The sequence below is a fragment of the Xenopus tropicalis genome, chromosome 5 (assembly GCF_000004195.4).
Source record: "Xenopus tropicalis strain Nigerian chromosome 5, UCB_Xtro_10.0, whole genome shotgun sequence".
Classification (NCBI taxonomy): Eukaryota; Metazoa; Chordata; class Amphibia; order Anura; family Pipidae; genus Xenopus; species Xenopus tropicalis.
In genome coordinates, this window is record NC_030681.2 from 116,929,620 (window position 1) to 116,957,242 (window position 27,623).

At 38.7% G+C, this 27,623-nt stretch overlaps 1 protein-coding gene across 1 annotated transcript; it reads left to right on the plus strand.

Annotated features, from left to right (window-relative positions):
• The first annotated feature begins 730 nt into the window (after positions 1–730).
• Positions 731–26,437, plus strand: dhx36 (DEAH-box helicase 36). The gene is made up of 25 exons (XM_002933246.5): positions 731–1,054; positions 2,541–2,671; positions 3,243–3,411; positions 4,108–4,146; positions 4,239–4,409; positions 6,071–6,150; positions 7,509–7,583; positions 7,667–7,833; positions 8,884–8,965; positions 9,243–9,383; positions 10,300–10,402; positions 11,654–11,741; positions 13,840–13,895; positions 14,373–14,437; positions 15,199–15,342; positions 16,582–16,699; positions 16,784–16,882; positions 17,171–17,344; positions 19,428–19,514; positions 19,861–19,944; positions 20,506–20,605; positions 20,852–20,942; positions 21,942–22,062; positions 23,327–23,479; positions 24,347–26,437. Exons 1-25 carry the CDS (start codon positions 833–835, stop codon positions 24,530–24,532), a joined length of 2,946 nt encoding a protein of 981 aa, XP_002933292.1. The 5' UTR covers positions 731–832; the 3' UTR covers positions 24,533–26,437.
• Positions 26,438–27,623: the final 1,186 nt, after the last annotated feature.

Sequence of the window (27,623 nt, forward strand, 5' to 3'; positions counted from 1 at the left end):
TGATTGAGCCCTAAACAAATGCTGTTGCTTGGGTTCTTCCACAGCGCCCGATCAAAATCTTTTATCCCGCCGGATCAATGAGACAAACAATATATAAGGATTTTGCAATATCGGTCGTCTCATCGATCCACCATACACGCAGTTAGTTTGGCCAGCTGATAAAAATGACACCTATTTCCAATGTTAGCAGTGATGGAACATTACAGAGACAGAAAAACAGCATTTTTTCCAGAGAAGGTGGCAGTATAGAGGCGCAGTTAGTTGCAAATGGGATATAACCGAATGGCAATTATACAAAGGATTGTTTCCAACAGGCTGAAACTTCTACTCTTTCTAGGGTTGTCACCAGGCTAGTTCAAACAACGCTTGATATCAATATTATTAACAAGGAAGACAGATCAAAATAAAGAAAATCAGAATGGCATTTTTTTCCCACAAAAGAGGACACCTCCTTGAAAGCAGATTTTAGTTGCTACCCCTTGCCAGTGATAATGTAGAGCTTTAGTCAGAGCTCTAACGTTATACTATATAAATCTGATTTAATCAAAGTCAGGTTTTGGACAAACCTCTGAGAAACTGTTATATTCTTTATTTTCATAACTACATGTGATTTATTTTCTCTTTTATCACAAAACGTTAGCATCTCTGCGTGCTCGGCATTACGTAAGTAATTTACGTATACGTATAATAGCTCTACGGAAGCCGAATAAGTCCCATCCCTTACTGCAGTTATTTTGCTAGGGATACTACGGTGTCCGCTTAGGTTCAAATCCATTCACTGCCTCGTTACAGGCTCTTGCTTCTCCGGCTTTCTGGCAGGTCGCTGTGAGGCATGAGCTACGAACAGCGGAGAGGATGGGGGCGAGGGGGACGATGGGGACGAGGGGGACGGGGCAGAGCAAGGGGCTACTCTTCCCAGTACGAGAGCGGCTCTATGGAGAATTCGGGAGGTGAGCAAAGAGAGAAACCGCCGCCGCATCTGAAGGGCCGGGAGATAGGTTTATGGCATGCCCGGAGACAAGGCCAGAGAAGCAAAGAAAAAGAGAGGCAGGAGGTAGGTTTGGGGGAGAAGCAGGGACCATAATTATGGGATAACGAGTGTCATTGCCAAACCTGCTGATCCCTTTCCTTCCTATTTGCCCCATCCCACTGTTTTCTCCCAGTAGCATCCCTCATCTACTTATGTGCTCAGTATTAAATGTGTGGTAACCCATAGCAACCAGTCACATAGTTGCCCTCAGGGGTGTACATAGAGATGTAGTAGTCCCTATTACTGCTGGGCTGGCTCAGGGTGTACTGTATAAGGTGACCAATTACACTTTCACTATATGTTTGAACAATGTCTTATTCGTTCAGGTAAGTGTGTCCCTAAACTGTGTTGTTGGGCCTAGTAATTTTACTCCACTCTGGATTCAATTGCTGGAGGAGATATAGCCCAGGTGAAAAAACGTACCATATGCTCATTACCCTAACTATTATCTGGTTGCTAGGGTGTAAAGACCCCAGCAGAGTCAGTCATCAGTAAGAAATCAGAATGGAAAATGAATAAGAGAGTTCCTTGAAATAAGGTTTAACAATACATGTAACCTTGAAGGAGAATGCAAGTCAAAATTTAAAAAGCATACTGCCCAATAGTCCTCCTATTGTTTAGTAAAAACGTCACACTTTTGGCTCACCTAATCAAATATTTACTCAGTCACACCTACTTCACATTTTAATAGAACAAGCAGCCATCTCTAAAAAGGTATTCTCCCTTCCTTTCCCTCCTTGCTTCATACTGCACATGTGTTTCATTCCCTCCCCCCCCCTCCCCTCTGCCAGATCCGCTTCTGATTGGCTGGTGGGCATGTGTAGCTCAGAGCAGGAGACAGGATCAAGTTACACACATGCTCAGAGAATAGGAAGGCTGCCGCTGGCACCTACAGGAAGGGGAGAGAGATTTCAGTGATGTCACTGTAGTCTTCACACTGCTGTAGGCTGCCAGCACCATATCTCAGAGAAGCAAGCAGGGATCTGGGAATTTAGATATGCAGTAAGTACTTAAAAAGAATGCCTTTAGACTTACTTTTAATTTATATTAACCTTTCATTGTCCTTTAACATTGAAGCATCACTGTTCATCTGGTTTTTTTTTCTTTGTTTTTGTTGCCACTTACTAGATAACATTTTTATTTTTAGACTTGAAAAGGCAGATGATTCTAAAACCATAAAAAAATACCATTTGGAAACAGGTCTCATGATCTGAGGCAGAAGTGTTTTTCAATAGATCTCTTTCTGTAGTGTGCAGTCCATATTACCGTCACACATAACTTGGCAATCATGGATACGGGGGCATGGCACTGGTAAAGATACTCAGCTGCTTACCAAATATCTGATGAATTGGACACTCCTCACTTCTTTGACATATGTTACTTTGCTTCTGGCTTACATGATAAAAGATTAAAATGGATCTTGAAACATTCGTAAAAGGTGAAATGAATTGATTTGCAAAACTTTGATTATCATACATTTAATGTGCTAAAGTAAATATTTTTTTTCTAGAGAGCTGTCGTAAAAATGGATGAATCCAGGGAGCAACATATTACTCGGCTGCTGAATTCGGTGCAGGCGCAGAATAACAATGAAAGGCCAAGTTGCTCTGATGAATCCTGGTGGGCCACTGAGAATGAACGGTATGTTATTCTTGTTATTTCTTTACTGTGCAGACACATGAGCTTTCTTTCACTAGTTACATTTTGCACATCAATGGGTGTTTAAGGTGTAAGACTTTGATTTCTCGTGGGCTATGGATCCTAGCTTTGCTTTATTAAAGACAAAACAAGAGCTGCTGTTTCAAAAACTCCATTGTATGGCATAGAATATGTGCCATAAGGAAAGGTTAAAGTCTTTTATACGTGTAAATAATGAAAGCACATAGCTATGATTGCGCTTATTTATTCTCGTATATTTTATTGAGCTGTAATTACTGAAGGTAATCCAATTTCAAGGAAATTTCTGTTCTTTTCATACTGAAAATCAATTTAGTCAAAATAATACCTAGTTTTTTTCTTTTCTGGGTTTGTTGTTGCAAAGTATCTGGACGCATGTTTAGTTGTTCTATCACTGGATAAATGTGTATATAACATATACAGCAACAAACCCAGAAAAGACAAAATGTCCTAGAACCAGATATATATATGAGATTTTTATATTTTAATTCCATAAAATAGTGCAGTTACAAAGTAATAGCTTTTGTTTTTTCAGAAACAGTGTTTCCACTCAACTAAAGCAGCCAGCAATGCCCGAAGAAAAGGATCATGCGTGGGATTCTGAATACGCTGCTGAGGCAGATGAAGCAGGCACAGATCTGGATCAACAGCTTAAAGAAGAGCTGCACGAAAAGAGAACAAATTATAAATATCTTGAAATGCAGGTTCGCTATTACGCCCACTTTTAGCAGAGTGACTCCTTCTTGTCACAGGTTTATGAACTTGTTCAATGCTGAAGAGCATTAATGCATATTAGAGCCCACTAGTAATAAATAAGTTCTAAGATAATTAGACTTAATATGGAAAATATACCCTATTAACATAATTTAAAGGAGAAGGAAAGGCTAATAAAGAGTTAATCTCAAGCTGCAGGCATACCTTCAGTTCTCTCAATAGTGCCCTTAAATATCCCAATATTTCACTTGTTCAGATTATCAGAAGCCAAACAGGAAAAAAAAACACTGAGCTGTGTAAAGAAAATTCCCATAATGCCTCGCTCCTGCATCGAGACCCAGACCAGTGTACATGCTCAGTTAGTAAGGCTATGAGTCAGCTTCCTGCTGATTGGCTCAGATCCACATTCTTAAGGGTGGGAGTGAGTTTTTAGCATTCTTGAGGGAGGGGGAAGCAGGAGAGAGGAGAGTGCTGCATGTCTCTAGCAGAGGAAAACGGACACAACAAATCTTTTCACAGAGAACTTACGAGTGCTTATGGCTGTATTTACATAGACCTTTCTGATAAAGCTTACTTAGTTTTTACCTTTCTTTCTCCTTTAATGCATGGATAAAAAAAATAAGAGTAAACTTCATTCAGGAACCAGATTAAGTTTTTCAGTATTTATTTTTGCCTTTCGTTTCTAGAAATTTCGTGAGAAGTTGCCTTCCTACAGCATGAAGGAGGTAGGAAAATTTTTATTCATCTTCTGTTGTTATGGATAAACACTTGTTATTATGTTGGATTGTAAAACACTGTTTATTTCCATGTATTCTAGATGATAATTAAAATGATTAATTCAAACCAAGTGACTGTCATTAGTGGAGAGACTGGCTGTGGGAAGACTACACAAGTAACACAGTTTATTCTGGATGACCATATCAAGAGGGGGAAAGGTTCTTCTTGCTACATTGTTTGTACGCAGCCAAGGAGGATTAGTGCCATATCAGTAAGACATTGCATTGATTTACTTTTACTTGAGGGATAATCAATAAAATGATCACTTGTAGCATCAATGCTGTATATTGTTTAGAATTCCATTTTAATGGCAAGTAACATATAACGAACTGTGAAGATAAATAATATGTTTGTGCTGGGCATGGTTTTATGTTTGCATTTGGATACCAAAGTTATGTTATCTATATTAAAACTCATTTAGTTAGGGCTTAGGGCTCAGCACAGGGTTGGCTGATTTTTTAGATAATAGAAAAGATCTATGTATTATTGAATTATAGATGTACTTAATCAATTGAATTGTACTCTTATGCTAAAATGTTTGGTATAGTTTTTAAAAGAAAGTCATAAGGGAAATGTTAAGGTCTCTGGTACATGGAGCAATTTTGAGCACAGGGATTTTGTAGCTCTATGGAAGGGGGGAAAAAACCTTTAACTTGCCCCCCCCCGACTTTGACTGCCAAAAGCCTGAAAGCACTAGTTCACTATAACTGGGCAACAAGAGCTCCTCTGCACTCACCCACTATCAATATATATAGGACATTAAGACATTTATGCATTAAGCTACCGAGCAATGCACTCCCCTTTAAAGAATAAGTAAACCTTTTTTTTTTTCTATCAGTAAAATTATTCTAAACAGCCTCCAGAATTGCCTACCTTTGTCACTCTGTTCTTTCTGACCTGGTTCCTCAGTTACAAGCTGCTGGATTCCTCTCCTTCCTTGTTCAGAGTGAAGCCCCGCCCCCACTTCCTGTTCAGGTCTCTCATCAAGAAAAAAAACCCTGCTAATGCACAGACTGGCTCCTGCTGCCTCTAGGCATGATGAGAGAGTAATGAGAGACCTGAACAGGAAGTGGGGGCGGGGCTTCACTCTGAACAAGGAAGCAGCTTTTAACTCAGGAACCAGGTCAGAAAGAACAGAGGGACAAAGGTAGGCAATCTGGGAAGCTATTTAGAGTAATTTTATTAATAGAAAAAAAAGGTTTACTTATTCTTTTAGCAAAACAGGGATTGTTTGTCCATATATTGCAATATACTAAAAGCTGGCCAACTATGTCATACCTGATATGGCCAATCCTTATCTAATTCATTCAGAATTCTACTGCTTCAATATACATTAAACAGACTGAATTTTACCTACGACTTACATACTTTCAAGGATAAAACCCTTAAATGGTTGCACTTTTATTAGCTCCAGGGGGTTCACCAGACTGCAACAAAAGGTCCTCTGCACTTCTGCCTACATTTGGAAGTCAAAACAGAGGATGCATTGGCAAAGGCCTGAAGAGAAAGATATGCAATTAAAAATAAGAATTGCAAAGATGGAAAAAAAAAACAAAAAACTTTTTTTTTTTTGTTTTGTTTCTGCAGCCAGCGAACCTGACAACTAGGGAACTTATAGTTAAATAAACATATAAACATGCAAAGTTAATAAAGAAGACTTTGCTTAGAATAGCTTGTTGTATTACATATTTTTAAATAAGGGAAAAGAGAAAAATAAAAAAGCCAAAACTGTATACCTTTGGAGTAGCTACTAATAAAAATAAAACATTATATAGACAGTTTAGTTAAGTTAGTTGAAAATTGCAGAATTTGTTTTAGGTGCCAGAGTCACTTGAATCAAACTGGTAATATTGTGTTGCCTTTTACATAAAGGTAGCAGAACGAGTGGCAGCAGAAAGAGCAGAAGCCTGCGGAAGAGGGAACAGTACTGGATATCAGATCCGCCTTGAAAGGTAATAATTAAAATATAATCCACAGGTGGATGAAGTTCTTATTGATCAAGCTATTAATAAATAATAAACGGCGTCTTTTGGCATTAGCACACTCTGTTTATATCTTAAAGTGTAAATTTGCTAAACCCGCTGCTGGCCCACTGCTGCTTGCTAGCCACTGCTCACCCACTCTGTCAGTACTACTCTTACCGGTCTCTGGATCTGCTGCAGAGAAAACCTAAAAATCCAGAAAACTTTCTGTGAACAATAAGCTGAGGCAACCTGACAGTGTGTGAGGGTGGGTGATAATGGGCTGACTGCAGAGTTGTGAGGGGAAGGCATCACCAGAGCTCAAACTGACAGAGGGGGAATGAGCAGAGGTTGAATAAACAAACGTGATGGGGCGAAAGTGGAATAGAAAGGTGCAGAAGTGAATGAATGGGCCAAGGGCAGAAACAGAGTTGTAATAGGTTAGACCGAGTGTCCTTAAAATGGGCAGGTGGAAAACAGCAGGACAGAGGGGAGGAAGGATGGAGTAAGAGGAGGAGGGAGGTTTGTTGGAACCATGGAGCAGAATCACATACATTCCCTGAACACTTAAAAACTAAATATTTTTGCTGTAGATTAGAATGAATAATGTACCCCCTACTAAAATTTATAACAAATATCACCTCTGAGTTATGTGACCTGTATAAAAGCACTCCACCTATAAGATACAGTAGGGGGTGCATTATCCTCTATATCATGGGCTTGCACATCAGGTTATAGTAAAAAATGGAATGGGAATTATTATGTAGATTTATAGGCAGTGGCAGTGCTGCACATGGATCATAGTAGTTTTGACTATCAAACCAGATTACTTGTAATTTAGCAAACCAGTAATCTTTTTAAAGGAAACACAAATATTCTAAACTCAAATATTTAATAAACTCACATTTTTTTTCCCATCTGAAGGCCTATTCAAATATACTGATACATATGCATTCACTATTCACCATGGTTTTTTAATGCTGTATAGGACTATTCCAGTTACTCTTCTGACTACTTGCAGTAAGCTCTGTGATCAGCATTTCTTGCCCATTTACCATAATGACACATGCTGTAAGCTTGTTTTCCTATCTTGGGGTGTTTAACTACATTGCAACAATTCTTGAAATATCCTACACACACTGTATGCAGTTGAGCAGCATCAATGCTGCACATCACAGATACTCTCCTTTATAAACTTGGAACTTTTAAATTAAGCTGTAATATTGCTGATATAAACGGTACTGGTATTTATATCTAGTAGGCGTACCATAGGCCTTCGTAATAAATAGGGATATTTATATTGAACTGTGCTAGTGCAGATTCTGATTGTTTGCCTGCTTCTTTCTTAGTCAGATGCCACGGAAACAAGGTTCTATATTATACTGCACAACTGGGATTGTGATACAGTGGCTCCAGTCAGACCCGTAAGTCCAAGTACAAAGGCAAATTAAGTATACCCTCCTTCTATACGCCTATCTTCTTTTTAAGCAGAGCTCTTTTGTTGCAGGCACTTGGCCAATGTCAGCCATGTTGTTATAGATGAAATACACGAGAGAAACCTCCAGTCTGATGTTCTTATGGCAATTGTTAAAGATCTTCTAACCTTTCGGTCGGATTTGAAAGTCATATTGATGAGTGCCACTCTGAATGCAGAGAAGTTCTCACAGTATTTTGGTTAGTTTCTTGCATTTGGTGATAACACAAAGACTTTATACCTCCTCCCCCAAATCCTTCCCCTTATTATACATGTTCATATTGGTTTATATGCTGTGATTTTGCACAGTCCAGCTTACTTTTTGTTCTCTAAACATTCAAATTAACAGTAAACACATTTATTTTTTTTTTAACTTATTTTCACTTTGAAATAATTTGAAAATAGTGATTACCAGCTGCCTAAAACATTCCCTCCATTTGTATTGTCTTGCTGTATAAAAATGAAGCTTGCCAAATATTAGCCTCGCCTAAGACATTCTCTGCTGCCAATCTTTAGTAACCTTTCTCCCACATTAAATGTGTGTATCCAACATACAGACTGCAAAGAAATACTGACCGATACACAAAGTTAATAGTGCCTTAATTGGTGGAGTTTATAATCTTTAAAGAATCGGACAAGCCAACTTACTGCTGCCACCCACATGTAAAGGTCCCCAGTAAAGGTCCCCATACACTATAAGATCCGCTCGCTTGGCGATGTCGCCAAGCGAGCGGATCTTTACTCGATATCCCCACCTACGGGTGGGCAATATCGGGTAGCAAGTTGCTTTAAAAAAAAATAATCCGATCGTTTGGCCCTGGGGCCAAACGATCGCATTACATTTGCGGCCATGGGCAGTCGGTTCGGGGGCCGCATCAACGAGCCGATGCGGTCCCCGATCCGACTGGATTTTCTAACCTGGCCGATCGATATCTGGCCAATTTCAGGCCAGATATCGGTCGGCCAGGCCGCTCGTTTCTGCCCATACACGGGCCGATTAGCTGCCGAATCGGTCCAAGGGACCGATATCGCAGCTTCTATCGGCCCGTGTATGGGGGCCTTAAGCCATTATACCTCTTGTATAATTTTAAAATAAACAAATCATGTTTATTGCAAGTAAGTTGTATTATCTCTTTAATACATGGTCAAGGTTTCGTAATTTGACTAAATAAATTGAGTTATTGTCATGTTTAACGTGAGAAAATGGAAGATTTCTGCAAAATATCTGATAATCCTACCTACTTTTACAGACAGCTGTCCAATGCTGCACATTCCTGGGTTTACCTACCCTGTCAAAGAGTACTTACTTGAAGATGTTATAGAAATGCTTAGGTATGTATAATTTATTTAACATGCTATAAATTATCTCACTTTAGAAATAGCATTTAACACAATATTCAGGAACGTTTGTTTCGTACAGCCACCTTAATCTGCACTGTAACAGCTGACATTATACTCATTTGCCATGAGCTGTATATTTAGGGCTTTTATTGTTTACTTTTATCCACCCATCTATATTTCTAATCTTGGCAAAGTATTTACATACTCTAAAAATATGCTAAAATTCAAAACTCTTGATTGTTTTTATATAAAACCTATACTGCTAAAGGTACATGCCAAAGGATAGTGACCGGAGGCCCCAGTGGAAGAAACGATTTATGCAAGGGCGTATGATGTGTACAGAGAAGGAGGAAAAGGAGCAGCTCTACAGGGAGCGCTGGCCTGAATTTGTACGGAAACTTCAGAGAAGGTGAGATTCTCCTTTTTATTTTAATGCTGTCTAAAGTAACAATTAAACATAGCAAGTGTTTTGTAACCAGTGCCTAAAATTTCAAAAAATGCAATTGTTTAGCCATTAGATTGGATTAATTAACATTTTGGATGAGGGGTTGTGGACTAATTTATTAACAACAAGCAAAAATGTCCCAATGTGGTGAAATTAACATTCACTATTTTATCTGCAGAAGACTAAAGCTGATTGGTTGCTATGGTTTACTGCAATGGGTCACATTTGGCCAGTCATTTGTAAAAACCTCATTGTGTTTATAACAGCAAATCAGGCAAGAATAAGTTAACTTGGTAATTTAAACAAAACACTGTGGTACGTGGCATTTATGGTTTTCAGAACCAGATCCAGTACCTGTAGAATTAAAAAAAAAAAAAGAAATTGCGCTCAAACCCAAATAAATCATTTTTAGAAATATATATTGTCAAAGATATAAATACATCCATTTGGGTAGCCCTGCTGTTTTTTCTTGAAAGAACTTCAAATGGCAATTATAACTAACAACCCAATATTGTGCTTGTTTTGGGTTTTTTTTCAGTAAACCGTGTAAATGGAACATAAACTTGTTAACTGCCATTCACTGAACTTTGTCCCGGTGGCAGAAGAGGGATGTTCCAGTGCCGAATCTACCTCCCCTTTGCATGGTAGATCCATAATTATGTGTAATGAACTTTTCCCTCCCTCTACGAACTGCTAGTGTTTTCAGGCTTAAAAGTTAAGACACAAATTCTTATTGAGTACTGGGCAGGGATGGGTGTCTTACAAATGGGGGAATAAACTGCAGAACAACATTAATAGCAGTGCTAGAAACCTAACTCATGGTATGTGTTCATATCCTGAAAGTTTAACTACTTTTTTTTTTTTTTTTTTTTTTTTGTAGATACTCTGAAAGCACTATTGAAGCTTTGGAACTTGCAGATGATGAAAAAGTTGACCTTGACCTTATTGCAGAACTCATAAGGTACATTGTTCTAAAAGGAGAGGTAAGTGTTCACTCTTTAACAGCAGATATTATGCTATGTATTTCATTCTTCAATGATTCTTCTTTAGTGTGTGGTGGGGAAATTTAGCAAATTTAAGTTAATTGCCAAAAAAATGTATGTTTGCATTATTTTCTTTTATAGCTTTACCTGTGTACAAAGAACTGAGCTGTTTTGCACTGCACAGAGTTACTGTTAAATAGCATTTGAATAGTTTGCTTATTTTTTAGTAAATACAATTAATGCTGAAAATATGAATTTCTTAAAGGACAGAGGCCATCATTCATTGGGGGAGGTGTCAGCTAGTGAATGATACCACTCCTTTTTTTCTTGGCACTGTTTCTTTTTTGGAGAAAAATGCTCCTCCCTGGAGAACTTGCTAAAGTATCTCTGTTGCCATCTTTGCTGTCTCTTCACTGGCATCTCTTGCAAAGAATTCTTCATGCACAGTAGTGTACAACTGTAAAATTGTACTTTACTGCCCATACACAAATCTAAGCCCTAAGACAACATTGCTGCTTTGGAACGTTACCTGTGAATTATGGTTTTATTCTCCTTTAACTGCTGCCTAAAAAATTTTTTATGCTATATTAACATATTTAGGCTCTCTATCTCTCTCATGTTTAATGAATATAAGAAAATTGTTACATTCTCAAGGAAAAGTAAACTTTTATATAAAAAAAAAAAAAGTGCCTCAAAGTTCTCTCAATGCCCACCTCTTTATTTTCTGTTGGTTCCTGTTCCCATGTGAACCCTTAGCGCACTGCTTCTCCTCCACATTGACTTACTGGTTGGAGACTGTGAATGTCACCAGATCTTGGTGGTTAAACAAATATTACAGTTCCTGTCTTGAGTCACAGTATATCCTGCACATGCCCAGTAAAACTTTCTGACAACAGGTATTTAGGCAAGTGCAGTAAAGGCTATGGCAGGCATGACTTTTTGATGGATGCCGTGGTCCTCATGTAGGATCACGTGTTACTGCATGCCATAGAAAGCACAGTGCATGACAGACAGTTATAGAGTTATTTTCCAGTGCTCATCAACAAACTTTAAAGTTTGTACATAGTTAATATAGCAGTATTCAAAGTCTACATGCATGGCAGATACGGTTTCACAAGTAGAAGTAGTATATTTTTTCACTTTTTTTGTCATTGTTGGTGTGTTTGGCTTGTATTTTTGGGTGCAGCCTAAAATCTAGTAAACCAAAAAACCTGTTTCTAAAGCTAAACTTGTACTTTTTATTGTGGACAGGATGGAGCAATCTTGGTGTTTCTGCCAGGATGGGACAACATTAGCACCTTAAATGATTTGCTTATGTCACAAGTGATGTTCAAGTCAGGTACTGTTTCAGTTATTGTTTTCTTACTGCTCAGCCATATCTAGCAAATCATTTATCACAGTGCTGCTTAAACTTTTACAGGTTGCACCCTTGGTAAGCTTTGTAGCCCATACAGCAATCAAGGATTAGGTTTAAATGATGCACTCCTCTCTATTAAAGGAGATCAATGGGGCCCATTTTGGTTGTGGCTATTGTGAATAAGCCAATTTCCTGGAATATTTACTTTTCATGCACAGAACAGAAAAGCTCACAAAAATGACTTATAGGGCTTTTTATGTCATACAGAGGTCATTTAAAGGAGTAGAAAAGGCTACATCACTTGGGGGGTGCCCTCCCCAGTGACCGTAATCGTTTTCGCTTACCTGAAACCCCTGCCCATTGTTCCTTTTAGGAAAAAACTGCACCAGCTGGGGGGTGTATGCAGGCAAGAGTCCCATCTACGGTCTTCGGTTCTCTTAATAAATGGCTAAGAAAAACTTTGCATGTTCACAGAATATGGATATATTTTCAGTTTTTAATGGGCAATAATAACAAGCAAAATACACAAGTAATTCCTCTACCTGTAAAGTTACAGTTTAAATATATGTACTGGTTTAAAAAAAAAAAAAAAAAAGACCTTATTGACAGTTATGTTGTTAATGTTACTTTTCTTTCCAATGTACAAATTAGCCTTGTAAATGCCTGCATACCTAAAAACAAACGCATAAATCCTTGTTTAGTTTGACACGCACCAATTTTGTTTATTAATACCATGTGCACATTAGAGATGTAGCGAACTGTTCGCCGGAGAACTAATTCGCATGAAAATCGGGTGTTCGCAAGTTCGCAAGTTCGCGAACTTTTAGCAAAGTTCGCAATTTTGGGTTCGCCTTAGCTGGAGCCAAATTTTGACCTCTCACCCCAGAGCCAGCAGATACATGGCAGCCAATCAGGCAGCTCTCCCTCCTGGACCACCCCCGGACCACTCCCTTCCATATATAAACCGAAGCCCAGCAGCCATTTTACATTCTGCCTGTGTGTGCTTGATGAGTTAGCATAGGGAGAGAGCTGTGCAGGGGTTTGAGGGACAGTTTAGGTAGCTTTGCTGACTAGTAATCTACTTTCTACTGCTCTGTATGTAGCTCCTGTGGGCAGCTGTCCTGCTGATCATCTGCTGTAACCCAATAGTCCTTGTAAGGACTGCTTTTATTTTCTGATTACTGTTACTCTTCTTTTCATTGTGTACTGCAGCTCTATCTGTGTGTGTTTGCTACTGTAATTTATAGAGCCCAGTGCTATTAGTCTAGCTGTGTTGGGGACTGGTGTGCTGCTCCTAGTAGTTCACCCCCAGCACCAACCAGAAATTTAAGTTACTGTTCTTTAATGTGTCCAGTGCTGTTTGCTTTTGCTGAGCGATGTTTTTCCACCAGCAATAATATATTCTGTATCCACTACTGCGACGTTTTGTCTTTGGGTGTGAAACGGCTGTAACCTTTACACGACTTGATTGGCATGTAGACGCCGGACATTTTAAAGCAGTTTATTACACAAGTTTAGAAATTTAGTGTGATTTCTGCCCTTTACAGCACAAAACGCAACGCTGTGTCAACAACGTATTTTTAAGAGACATTTTTGCCCTTGATCCCCCTCCTGCATGCCACTGTCCAGGTCGTGGCACCCTTTAAACAACTTTAAAATCAGTTTTCTGGCCAGAAATGGCTTTTCTAGTTTTTAAAGTTCGCCTTCCCATTGAAGTCTATGGGGTTCGCAAAGTTCGCAAAAGTTCGCACTTTTTGGCAGAAGTTCGCGAACGGGTTCGCGAACTTTTTTTGTGAGGTTCGCTACATCCCTAGTGCACATACCTGAGATATCTGACATAACCAAAGTTCTAATATCTGTGTGTGTGCAAAAGTTATTTCTACAAACTGCGGCTGCATCTGAGTCAGTATATAGTCAAATAATTTTGCGTTTCAGTGTGTGCCACTTTTTTTTTTGTTTTTATTTGTGTGTGTCATAACTTGCTTGTGTGCTGCTTAGAGGGTCAATTATACAGAACCATCTTTCATGTTTTAAAAAGATATTCAGCTGTTTATTTAATATTTTGTTGTTTTTTCCTTAGATAAATTCATCATTATTCCTTTGCATTCATTGATGCCAACTGTAAACCAGACAGAGGTATGTGTTAATTATATGCACTATTCAGCTCTCTCATTGAGTAATGGACAGAACATATAAATTCCTGAGCTGCAAAGTAGTAAGATCATTTACAGTAGAAAAATTCTGTCAGTATAGATGTGAATTCTGGGTGTTCTTGCAAGCAGTTAGTGTTCTTGCAAGCCAGTATCTGTCAGAACTACTACTCTGTTAAAAAAGCTGATATAACTGTGAACTTTAACTTATAATAAAAAAAGATACGATTTAATAAAATAATTTTACAGCAGTTGTGCTATACACTTACAACATAACTCTATTCTAGTCTCCACAGATTTTAAATATTAAGGTTGCTGGATTCTGCCGACAAATCACTTGCAGGGTCGCATGTGTCCCTCATGCATTTAGATCATGGACAGTCTTACATGTATCTGATGTGATGTTATTTTATTATTAAAGCTGCAAACATTTTTCCAAATGAAATATTAATGTTACTTATAGGTTTTTAAAAGGCCACCACCAGGAGTGAGGAAAATTGTAATTGCCACCAACATTGCAGAGACAAGGTAAATACACACAATGCTAACTACAAGTAATTAGGAATGGTTTAATCTAAAACATAAGGACAGCTGTTATAACAGTCGCATACATACAACATAACATACAGTTTCTGTCTTCTCGCAATATTATTACATTCCTATTCCAATTTGGGTTTGTTACCCTTTTTTTCTAAATTGCAGTTTTATGTAGCTTTTTATTTGATGTAAGTTTAGTTTTCAGTGTGCAGCTGTGGTCTGGTCTGTTTTACAGCTAATATATCTAAATCTTTTTGTAATATTTATAAACCTCTGTCTACTTACCACTCAGATGTTCTATAAGCTGACTCCATACTTATGTTACTGCATAGTTTGATCTTTGCCTCTTTTGATGGCCTTTCTGGTTCTTGGTTCTCACAGACTTTTGTGCATAACTGTGTTTACAACAGGCAAGCTATGGTAGAATTTTGGTCTGTTTTTAGCAGTTTTTACTGGATAGGTTGGATAAAAGAGAAAATGGAAAAATATACATAGTGACAGTTATGGAGAAGGTATAATGAAATGTAATAGGGAGCTGTGGTGGTGCATAGCCTTTCTTAAATGATCTATATTTAAAAGGAAACTTAGTTTTATTACAGGCAACAATACGTACTTCTTATACCAGTGGCCATCTATATATAATATAATCCAAAATAAAATTGGCACATCTTTGCCCTAGTGATTTTGCATAGATCTGTTATCAACAATTCCAACTGTTTGTTTTTTAAGACTTCTCTTTTTCTCTGTTGCAGTATTACCATAGATGATGTGGTGCATGTAATAGATGGAGGAAAAATAAAAGAGACTCACTTTGACACACAAAATAACATCAGCACAATGACTGCAGAATGGGTTAGCCATGCCAATGCCAAGCAAAGGAAAGGTCGTGCAGGCAGGTACGAATGAACTACTTCTGTAAGGAGAGATGAATGGGTTTGGTCTAAAAACATTTATATGCCTGAAATGCTTTATTTCATTTAATAAACCTAACATACTCTACTGCCTGATGTTCAGCAGCCTAATAACTATAGTGATCCTTGTTGTTCCCATCTTGTTAGGCCATTTTTGTGTGTCAGTGACACTGCACTCTATCCTTCCAAATCCAGTATTCCAGTTCAGCTACCTCCTTCAGGCAGGCTATCACTCCTGTGCTCCTTTTGTAGCACTAATTACATGTAGACATCATATAGGATGCTGGAAATTAATGTTTATTAGTGTGTTCCACTACAAGTGAACAACATAACATCTGAACAAATAACATTTAAATGGTTCCAAGACCAAGTCCAGCCTCCCCCTAACACCATTGGTTCCAAGCAGATAATTATTTTTTGTATGGTACCTACTATAGGGAACACTCAATGTTTAGCTATAAACAGGGCAATACATTAAAGGATAGCCTATGCCCAAGTGAATATAAAAGGAAAGATAGAAAGCAGTTATCCCTGGGTACTCCAAAGTGGGGAACAGCACCATGTCTTAATTGTGTATGCTGCTCTGGGGTAATTAAGGGTGATTTCTAACATTCTTTGTTGATCTTTGGTCTTTATTTAACAAACCATCATAATTGCATGAAATCAGGCTTATTTCACAGATAGAAGCCTATTATTACTTCTTTGTACTAAATGTAGTTCATCTGTCGCCTCTTATATGGTGCAAGCTGTCTTTTTCCATTGCATCTAGTTCCCAAACTCCATTGCAACGATTTCTTAATGACTTGCACATAATATTCATCCTGTAGTTTAATTAGTAACCAATTTCTTTCTCTTTCTCCAGTTTTCACTAGCCACTGTAGAAATCTCAAATATCAGTTGATTTAAAAAATTCACATTAGGTTGATAAGTAATATAAAGAACAAAGCTAGCAGAAATACAATTTCCAATTAAATGCAAGAGATCAGTAAAACAACATTTTAAAAGTAAAACTGTAATTATAGAACATCAATGAGCCGATGCGGTCCCCGATCCGACCAGATTTTTTAACCTGCCCGATCGAGATCTGGCCAATTTCAGGCCACATATCGGTCCGGCAGGCCCGTGTATGGAGACCTTAAGACTAGTGGCCAAGAATCAAGTTGGGCTTTATATTAAACAGTAAACTTGAGAAATGTGGGATAAACTGTATCTTGTAATAAACAGAGTTCAACCTGGCCACTGCTACCACCTGTATAACAGCCTTCGGGATAGTCTTTTGGATGACTATCAATTACCAGAAATTGTGAGGACACCATTGGAGGAACTTTGCCTCCAGATCAAGGTGAGAATAGGTTACTACATGTAAAAGTATGTTAGTTGGTATTGAAAAGTTTTTATTGATATTGTTCCAAATTTTATTTTTTAGATTTTAAAGCTTGGTGGCATTGCCTCTTTTTTGAGGAAACTAATGGATACCCCATCTAGAGATACAATATGTCTGGCAATCAATCATCTTATGGAATTGGTATGTGCTGATTTGGTTTTTCCCCCAGTTAAACTGCACAGGTGCATTAGGTGCTAGGTCTTTAGATTACATAGCACGCAGGGTGTTGTGTGGATTTTTGTTTTAGCACCAATATACCAAATATTGTATTTGTGATGCTTAGCTGTATTTTTCCTCTTCCCTTCATATTCATTACCCAGTATTTAGACTTGTTTCTAAAGCACAAACTTTTTCTTGATTGTAGTTATGAGATTAAAGGGTGACTGGTGAATTATCAATTAATATTATTTATCCTGTTTGTTTCTACAGAATGCTCTAGATAAACGTGAAGAATTAACCCCATTGGGGTTTCACTTGGCACGATTACCAGTAGAACCACACATTGGCAAGATGATCCTGTTCGGAGCCCTTTTCTGTTGCCTAGATCCAGTTCTCACCATTGCAGCAAGCCTCAGCTTTAAAGATCCATTTGTCATTCCATTGGTAATATGATAGTTTATAAATGTGAAATGCAACAAATATTTAAAGGAGAAGGAAAGGCTAAGTCACTTGGGGGTGCCAAAATGTTAGGCACCCCCAAGTGACTTAGATCGCTTACCTTGTACCCCGGGCTGGTGCCCCTGTTAGGAGAAAAAAGCACCAGCCCAGGGTACTTGTAGTGAGCGCTTCCTTCTTCCTTTTTCTTCTGCCGGCGAAATCCGTGGGCCGGCGCATGCGCAGTAGAGTAAAAAGCTGACTTTCTTGTTTAAGTTCGGCTTTTCACTCTACTGCGCATGCGCGCGCAAGTGAATAGGAAGTAGGAAGCGCTCGCAGCTACCCTGGGCTGGTGCTGTTCTCTTCGTACAGGGGCACCAGCCCGGGGTAAAAGGTAAGCGATATAAGTCACTTGGGGGTGCCTAACATTTTGGCATACCCAAGTGACTTAGCCTTTCCTTCTCCTTTAACAGCCACATTTATCTTAAATTTAAATCTGTCCAGTTAAATTTTGTAGTCTATGGGAAAAAAAGGAACCCCATGTCTTCCCATGTTATGTTGCTTTAGATCAGTGCTGTCCAACTGGCGACCCCCCTCTGTGTGGCCCCCCACCTGTCTGGCTGCTTTGATGGCTTACCTTTGAGTAAGCATTAAATGGTATCAGTACTGAGATTAACTGGCCCCCTGCATGGTTCTCACCTCAGATTCAGGCTGTAATCCCTCTGTATTGTTTAAATATCTAATCCCCTGTGTTTTTCACACCTTTTAATACCTGCATTGTTCACCCCCTGCAGTGTTCACACCTCAGGCTCAGGCTGTAATCACCCACATTGTTCACTTCTTCACACCTCAGACATAGGTACTGTAGGCAGAGTATGGCACATACAGGCAGCATAGGGCAGGGAGGGTATGGCACACACAGGAAGGGTAGGGAAGGCAGAGTATGGCACATACAGGCAGCATAGGGCAGGCAGAGTATGGCACACACAGGCAGGGTAGGGCAGGCAGAGCATGGCACACAGAGGCAGCATAGGGAAGGCAGAGTATGGCACACACAGGCAGGGTAGGACAGGCAGAGTATGGCACACACAGACAGCATAGGACAGGCAGAGTGCTGCTTGTGTTTGCCATACTCTGCTTGCCCTATGCTGCATGTGGGAGGTGAACCTGGCAGGGGTTTGTTGTGGGAGTTTGTTAGCAGTTGGAAATAGCCAATAAATGGTCCCAAAGGTGTGTAATTATGTACTGGGGGTTGCTCTGCTATCCACAGGGGAGGAAGAGGAATATGGAATTTAAGGGTATATCTTAATATGACATAATTCTTTCACATATGAATGATGGTTGATATCCCCACAGTAAGGACCAAGCATTTGGGATTTTGCTGTGCTACCACCATTGTGATAAAATAGGTGTGGTTTCAAGTGGGTGTGGTTTCAAAAAGGGGAGTGGTCAAAACTGGCTTCCATTAGCGGCCCTCCACCATGTATGCTAGAGAAATTCCGGCCCTCGGCACCGTAGAAGTTGGACAGCACTGCTTTAGATGAAGGCATTTAATATCCCCCACCAGTTCTACTAGCAACAATACCTGGCACATACCTTAGATAATAAAACAATTTTTGTCATATACATAGTTAACAAATGTGCAGCTGAAGAGAGATTGGGGCAAGCAACCAATACATTGGTCCAATAGGCAAAAAGTAAGAGCAAAGCCTGGACATGATAATCTAAGCATATAGTATAAGTATATATATATATAAGTTCTCAAGTTGAAAATAGGCCACTCCTTTCGCTTCAGAAAACTAATCAGAGAGACATAAGAAGGACTGATTTAACAGGTATAAAAAGTAGCTTTTACAGTGGCATTTTTACTTTTTTATGGAAAATGGATTTTCTGACCGCATTTGGTGGTTTAATAAGATTTGGACATTGAAGATGAACAACCCCTTTAAAATGTCTTGTCCCATAGACCATGCACTGAAGATTTGCTGGTTTTCTGGTTTGCAGTTGGTAAATGTTTGCTTTTTAAGTTACGATTTGGATGCCATGTCGTTGTGCTGGCTAAATAGCTGTGTTGTGTTTCTTAATCTTTAAGGGAAAAGAGAAATTGGCTGATGCAAGGCGGAAGGAATTATCCAGGAATTCAAAAAGTGACCATCTGACGGTGCTAAATGCATTCGAGGTAGGTGTATGGTCTGCTAGATGCCTGGTGTATGGTCTTCTAGATGCCTTTTAGAAATATTTATACTTATGTGCCACTGCAGGTCTGTGCCATATAGCTGAATAACTAGTCATGATTTGCAACACAGCAACAATTGTTAGCAAACAAAATGATCCATGTAATTGATGTTTTTGTTTTGTTTGCTTTTGTACTAAACAGTTGGACCATATTGTTAGTACATCTTTGCTGGCCTTTTCTTGATCTGCTTTTTTTTTTCTTTCTACATGTATTTCAGTTGTTAGTGATGGAAAGGATTTTCCTTATTTTCAGTCAAAAAAAAAAAAAAATCTCATTCTTGTTGTTTCAGGGGTGGGAGGATGCCAAATGGCGTGGAGGCAGAGCAGAGAGAGACTATTGCTGGGAAAACTTTCTGTCTTCTAACTCATTGAAGGTAACTTTTTTCTTTTAAAAGGAATAAAAAAAGAAAAAAAAGCTATCACAGTAGCCATTTTTAAGGCATCTTAGCAAATTGCAGTAGAGCAACAGTTATTAAAATCCATACTGACATCTATGAAGCAGGGGCTTGTGTTAGAGTTACCAACTCTCTTTAAATTTTAGCTTTTATTGTTTGACAGTGCTTTTGAATTTCTTACACAAAGTGGGCTGATTATTTCTCATACCATATGTTTGTGCATGGTATTATATTATAAGGGTGATGTCCTACAAAACAATCATATCACTTTGAAGGCCACATCTGGCCTCCAATTGGACAGCTATAGCCATAGTTTGTAGCAATGATTCCCTAATACTAGGTAACTTTATAACTCACACAGAGATTTTGTAAGCTATGCAGATCTGATTCTAGGCTTAGTATTACTCTTAACTGTCTGAAACGGCAGTCTTGATAACCACTGTTTTTGGTGCTTAAGGTAATGGGTGATAAAGTGGATTCGTTCTGAATTTGTTACTATGAAGCAAACCGTAATTCTTGGTTTGTTCCTTTTTCCCTCAGATGCTGAGTAACATGAAAGGACAGTTTGCTGAACACCTACTTAGTGCTGGTTTTGTGAGCAGCAGGAGTCCGAACGACCCCAAATCAAATATCAATTCCAGTGTGTATTAGAAAATATTTACTTAAGTCATTGTGGTCTTTATTCTGAATTATCATACTCTTGGTCTCCTTTTAGATTGTAAGCTCTTATGATTGTGGCCACCTTGCTGTATCAGTCAGTATTTGGATGTAGAGTGTATATTTCATGTGTACACCCTTTTATTGTACAGTGCTGTGGAATATGTTGGTGCTTTATGAATAAGTGTTATAAATTATACTAATGCAAACAATTTGTTTTCCTTGACAGCTAATGAGAAGCTCATTAAAGCTGTTATTTGCGCTGGTTTATATCCAAAGGTAGCAAAGATTCGGCCAAACTTTGGCAAAAGGCGGAAAATGTAAGAAGGCTTGCACCAGATTTTGATATAGTGCTTACTTTAGTATTGGATGTCTTATCAAATGTTCCTCTTGCTTTCTTTGTGGCTGCTTGCTTTTCTGATTTACTGCTGAACATTATGGCTCCTACATCCTCAGAAACACTAAGGGGCTGATTTACTAACCCACGAATCCGACCCGAATTGGAAAAGTTCCGACTTGAAAACGAACATTTTGCGACTTTTTCGTATGTTTTGCGATTTTTTCGGATTCTGTACGAATTTTTCGTTACCAATACGATTTTTGCGTAAAAACGCGAGTTTTTCGTATCCATTACGAAAGTTGCGTAAAAAGTTGCGCATTTTTCGTAGCGTTAAAACTTACGCGAAAAGTTGCGCATTTTTCGTAGCGTTAAAACTTACGCGAAAAGTTGCGCATTTTTCGTAGCGTTAAAACTTAACGCTACGAAAAATGCGCAACTTTTCGCGTAAGTTTTAACGCTACGCAAAATGCGCAACTTTTTACGCAACTTTCGTAATGGATAGGAAAACTCGCGTTTTTACGCAAAAATCGTATTGGTAACGAAAAATTCGTAAAGAATCCGAAAAAATCGCAAAACATACGAAAAAAATCGCAAAATACCGATCATTACGAAAAAAACGCAATCGGACTCCATTCGACCCGTTCGTGGGTAAGTAAATCAGCCCCTAAGCATGAGCACTTCTTTTCAATCAATGTGGTAGCCACTTAATTCCACATATTGTCTTTCTTTTTAATTCACAGTTTCTGCAGATAGTCTGTTTGAAATTGGGTAGCAGCAAAAATGTACTGGTGTCTAATATTTTTGTATAATTATTGTGCCAGTTATTTATTTATTTAGATAGTTACATTACTTATGTGAATATGCCCACTCATTGTATTATAAAAATAATGAATAGGAATGTAACAGAGCTGAATCATTCAGGTAATTGGAAATTACTTCTGTGTTTGTCCTAAGAAAAGATTCTTTTTTTTTTCTCTAGGGTAAAGGTGTATACAAAGTCTGATGGCAAGGTTAACATTCACCCAAAGTCTGTCAATGTGGAAGAAACAGAATTTCACTATTCATGGCTTGTCTACCATCTGAAGATGAGAACTACTAGTGTATGTATCTTCTTCATCCTTTGCCTGTTTATGGGGATACACTGGGCTTTTCTCACTTTAAAGGGCAATGACATAAAACTCCTGAAACACTATTCTAGGGCTGCCTTTTTAAAATTGAGTAGGTGATACCCTTTCTTGGCTAATTAAGTGGATAACAAAACATGATTTTTCAGGATTACTTAGGCCACTGCTTCAGGCAAAGTGTAATGGAGAAACTAAATAATCATGAAGTTGATACAGATGTGCAGGATCTAACATGTATGTGTAATATAATTCCCATTCAGGGGACTGGGATATCTTAATAAATCAACATGTAGGTGTTAGGTCATATCAGTCCTGAGGCAAGTGTCTTTAGAAAATTTGAGAAGTCTTTTGAAGTGTGTCTTCTGGGTGTAGAACTTAAATCCCTCCACAACCCCCAGGCAGCTTCAGGGTGTTATTGGCAATATTAATATTGGGACAAAATCCTCTGCCCCTGTTAAGGCTGCACTGTAGGTAACTGAATTACTGCATGCATTTATGTTCTGTCTCCTTTTGGTCCTGTTGTGTTTTAAACATATATTTCAGTTTGGCAAAAGGATTCTTTAAAAGGATAGGAATCTGTTACATACATAAATTTGAATAAACAGCCATACATAGGATTTTTTGGGTGCCTGTGGGGAGTGCGTTTTCTTACAGACACTAAAACTTCCTGTTTGCTATTGCCCTAAAGAGAAGAACTGCTCCTGACTGGAATAATTTATAATGATCTAGCTGCATTTTGGCTTTTACCACAAACCGGGTGGGCAGTAAAATTCCTTCAGAGAACCATAAATATAAAAATAGTTTTAATTTGCTCCCCCTCCCCCTTTTTTCTGTAGTAATAAAACATCACCTTGTTTCTCATGGGAACTAAGCTGCATAAATCCATACTGATCCTATTGGGTTTATTTAATGTTAAATATTTTTTTAGTAGACTTAAGATAAGGGTTTTACCCCATAGTTTGGGTCACCATATCTGGAAAACCACAGGTCCCAAGTGTTCCAGATAATAGATCCTATACCAGTAATTTAAAAAAATGCAAAAATAGAAAAATCTGTTTCAGACTGGCTCAGAATATCAATGCCTACTTCATACATGAATTCATGACTATGAATAGTTTAAATGAAAGTCAGAGAAAAGAGGATTAAAGGAATGTTATGTTTATTTTGTGTAACTAAGCCCCTATAGCTGTGTGTTAAATCCATATTATTTTTTCTTTTTTTTTTTCTTTTTAAATAACAGATTTATCTATACGATTGCACTGAAGTCTCACCATATTCACTGCTTTTCTTTGGGGGAGACATTTCAATCCAGAAAGACAAAGATCAGGATACTATTGCTGTGGATGAATGGATTGTGTTCCAGTCCCCTGCAAGGATTGCACATCTAGTGAAGGTAATGCAAATGCAATCCAGTCCAGATAAAAAATAAATGCCCTTACCAAAAACATTAGTGAATAGCTTTTGCCTCCATTACAACTCTATAACCACCTCAGGATATCTACAAATCCAAACTCACCTTACAGAATGAGATTGTTTTGTCAGAGAACCTTTTTTGCTGATATAGATACAGTTTAATTAAACTAAACCCAAATCACTGGGGGGGGAGGCTTACAGTTACAGCTCATACCCATAGCTGGTACTCCTCTCTTTTAAAAATCACAAATATTAGTATTTATATGATATTATCCTGTAATATCATGATTTTGTAACTGGAGTGCCCCCTGCTGTTCTCTCTGCCTAGACAAAATGCCAAAAGCTGAAGTGATGCTTCTTGGCTCTGTTCTATCAATCCAGCACATTGAGTGACAACTAAGAGGAGCAGTGTGATGCCTCCTGTATCAGTAACTTTGGCTTCTGACATATTTATCAAAGCAGATAAGAATTGAAATTAGCAGTGAACCGCATTCTGTTTTATGGGGTGTTAGAACTCAGTGGCTTTATGGTGTGTTAATTCCAAATAATAACAAGAATTATGATAATATGAATGCAGAAGGGAGACCCCCCCCAACATACACACACACACAGATTCGCCGCCTACCTTCCTTCATGCAGCCGATTGCGTGGGGTGGCGCTCTGTTTCCAGTTGGGATGGAGTCTAGGTTGCCAGGGTACACTGGGTTTTCCCCTGGTCAACCCTCTTTATGAATGAAATAAGGAGATGTAGAACTGTATTTGTCCATTAAGAATGCAGCAAAACAAATGCCTTCACCTTATGAATTCTGTACATTTTAATATATAGCCTTTGCTCTATGCTCTGTAGGATTTGAAATCAGAACTTGATGTCCTGTTAAAAGAGAAGATTGAGAAGCCTCAACCTGTTGACTGGAAGGAAACAAAATCCAGAGACTGTGCTGTCCTTTCTGCCATCATTGATCTCATAACCACACAAGAAAACCAAGAAGAAAAAAGTTTTGGCCCTTGTTACCAGGGGGGCTTTTATAGGTGATAGAGCAGTGGCTCTTCTCTGAGCAAGAATGGGAATGCCTTCCATGCCAGCCTGAGTATGAAGGGAAGCTGTGCACACAAGACCTGAACTATTAAACTGCCATTATGGCCTGGCTTGTGTTGTTTGTAACAGTTAAAGTTGTGTCTTGCCTGTAACGTACATACCTTGTTGGTAAGCAACATTCATTTTCATAAATGTAACTTTTCGTTTACAAGAATAATACCATGATCTCCATTACAATATAGCAGCAGAAAGGTAAAGTTTAGCTGCATCTCTAGGTTTCTAGATCTCTGATCTAATCTGTTCTCTGTTGAACTGCCACTCTGCATCTTCACACGTTATTCTTACTGGCAAGTGGGGTTTTTGTTTAGTTACATTTCTCATAGCCATGAGAAAGGCATGGCCTTTGGAGCAATAGATTTTGGCATTCTATGAGAACGCTGTTGTCTCAAGGCTGGGGCAAGCAGCCAAGGTTTGTGAAAATACAAAGCTTTGTGGAAGTCTATTTTGCAGCAGTGCCATCCAGCAGCAAGGCGCTGCAGAGTTTTCCTATTCCTTTTGGTAGAAATGTTGGTTCTTTTAAGTTAGCCTGGCATTGTTCTTGGGTTTCACACAGATTGCTATTGGATTCAAGTCTGGGTCACTTAAGGACACATTTTCTGAACCCCTTCACTATGTGTGCAGTGTGCTACTGGAAAGTGCCATTTATCTCATCAGTTCAATGAGTTTTACAGCCTGGAAAGGATTTGTCTGGCGGCTCTGTCTTGGCACCATCCATTCACTTTAACACATACAATTTAATTAGAATGTAATCTTGTGCCTCAAAGAAATCCACGGTCTTCTATTGATGTATAGGCCTAAAAAAGCCATCAATAATTTGTCTATGTACGGTCACAGGGCAGATCTGCTAAACTATAACCATCAAGAATCTGCTACCATTGCAGCACCAAGGTACAAAGTCACTGACACCAAGCACCTTCACCACTGGGTTCCACACTGAACAGGTACAGGAAAGGTTGTCAAAAGAAGATTTACCATACGATGTATAGTTACAGGCGCCCCCTGCAGGATGACAGTGCTAAACATGGTCTGCAAAGAAACTGGCATGTGTAAATCACTACCTTTCTCATTAGTACTTCTTTCTCCTTAATATCTATAACTGTGGGTAGGGCCAAATATGAATTATTTAATAAAAAATGATTATCAGTTGATACTTAAACACCTTTTGTTTCCAGGCTTTACACATATAAAATAAGTGAACTTTTGTTTTTAAATGCTAAGTGAAACTGGCAGAGTTAGGCATAATTATGCTTTAAAATACTGCCGTGCTCTGTCTTTGGGTTGTGAATGGTGTCAGACTTGGAGATACTGTTTATACCTTGACAAACATGGCAGCACAATGTGAGTGCCTGCCTCAGCATCACACCCATAGTCAGCTCAGTTCAATATTTCATTGTATTTAGCAACACATCCTAATATGCAAAATACACTAAGCATGCAATGCATTAAGATTTCTATAGGGTGTTTTGCTGAATAAATATGTTTTTTATGAAATATTGACCTGTGTGGACTCCATGGGTGCCGCTCTCCTAGGGTTACGTGCACTGTGCCTGGTAAAATATTTTTGCCGCTTTTTTTTTTTTGCAAAATAAAACCATTCCATCCTTCATGCAGTGGGGGCTGTATTTAGGAAAGGTCTAGATTCCCTCTAATGGTCTCATGTTATTTACCCACCATATGTGTCTCAGCTGGGAGCAGCCCTTTTATTTTTATAATTAGCTCAGTTTGTTGCACCCAGGCAGTTAGCCATCTGTTCCAATGGGCAGTTCTTTAGCATAGTTCCCTGCTGTGCATACAATGTATATCACCCAAACAAATGGGCAGTTATTTAAAAAAAAAAAAAAAGTTCTGAGAAATGAATTTGTCTGCCGTAAAAAATTTGGAGTTCCCAGATACTCCGACATCTATTAAATGAACAATAAACAGAATATTGTGCAGCCACACAAGCTAGGAGTCACACACTCGAAACTGTTATGTAATCTAATTACTGGGGGGGATAAATCCTTATGGAAGTTAAACAGATCTCTGAGTAACAGATTAAGTTCTACCTGCTAGGTACAGTGTCATCTATCTAATCAAATCTATCTGCAACCTGCACATCAGTTTTACTCCATATTTACAAGTACCTTGTATATGATGATCGCTTATTAACTGCCTGCTTCTATGGCAAATATAAACAGAGCTTTTTTTTCTTATGCACAGATATTATTATTCCATATTATAGCTTAGAGTAGGTATAGGCAACCTTTGATGCTTTACATGTGGAAACCTACCAATTGTCCATCAGCATGACATGATATATTGATATTGGGAGTTGTAGTCCTATAAGAATTGCTTTGTGATTTCATCCAGCTTGACTGGCCATCATTGCACATAGATCCTTCTGGGGTCTCTTTGGCAAACCTTGCAGTAAATAAAGTAGGTCTCTCTGAAAGTGATTGATAGGCCTTTCCTTTTCCTCTCACTTCTGACTTAAGCCATACATGCACCGATATTATCGTACAAGACGAGGTTTTGTCAGCGAAACTACCAATATCGCAAAAGCCTTGGATATTGGTTGATCAGACGCCCAAGCAAACGCATGTGTTTCGGGCTGAATCGTCAGATAGGGGTAGATTTCCTATTGTTTCTACCTACATATCTGACGATTCAGCCCTGATGGTCGCCGGAAAGCTTGTAATTGTTATGTTTATGGCCACCATTAATTTATTCATCCCAGCCCTGCCCAGGACGAAGAAACAGATAAGTGAATTGTGGGTATCTACTGCTAGTAGGCCCCTACAAACAACTATACAGTCTGGAAACTGATCCACGTGCCACCAGCTTTAGACTATAAGGTATTTCAGTTTGTTTGGTTTTTTTTTTAATAATATCCTGAATGTGTATTGGGAGCACCCTCTGCTGTTTCGCAGAAAGCGTCTTCTGATGCTGCTCAGCGCTGTCATTTCTTGTGCATTGAGGGACAGAAGTGAGAAGTGTCAGGAGATGATTCCTACAGCAGCAAATGGAGCTGTTACTGTGCTTTCCAATG

Coding starts and splice junctions, on each gene's coding strand:
- dhx36 (XM_002933246.5), top strand. CDS start 833: ATGAGCTACGAACAGCGGAGAGGATGGGGGCGAGGGGGACGATGGGGA. Junction 3,412..4,107: donor ATAAATATCTTGAAATGCAG/GTTCGCTATTAC, acceptor TTTCGTTTCTAG/AAATTTCGTGAGAAGTTGCC. Junction 20,943..21,941: donor TTTGGCAAAAGGCGGAAAAT/GTAAGAAGGCTT, acceptor TTTTTTCTCTAG/GGTAAAGGTGTATACAAAGT.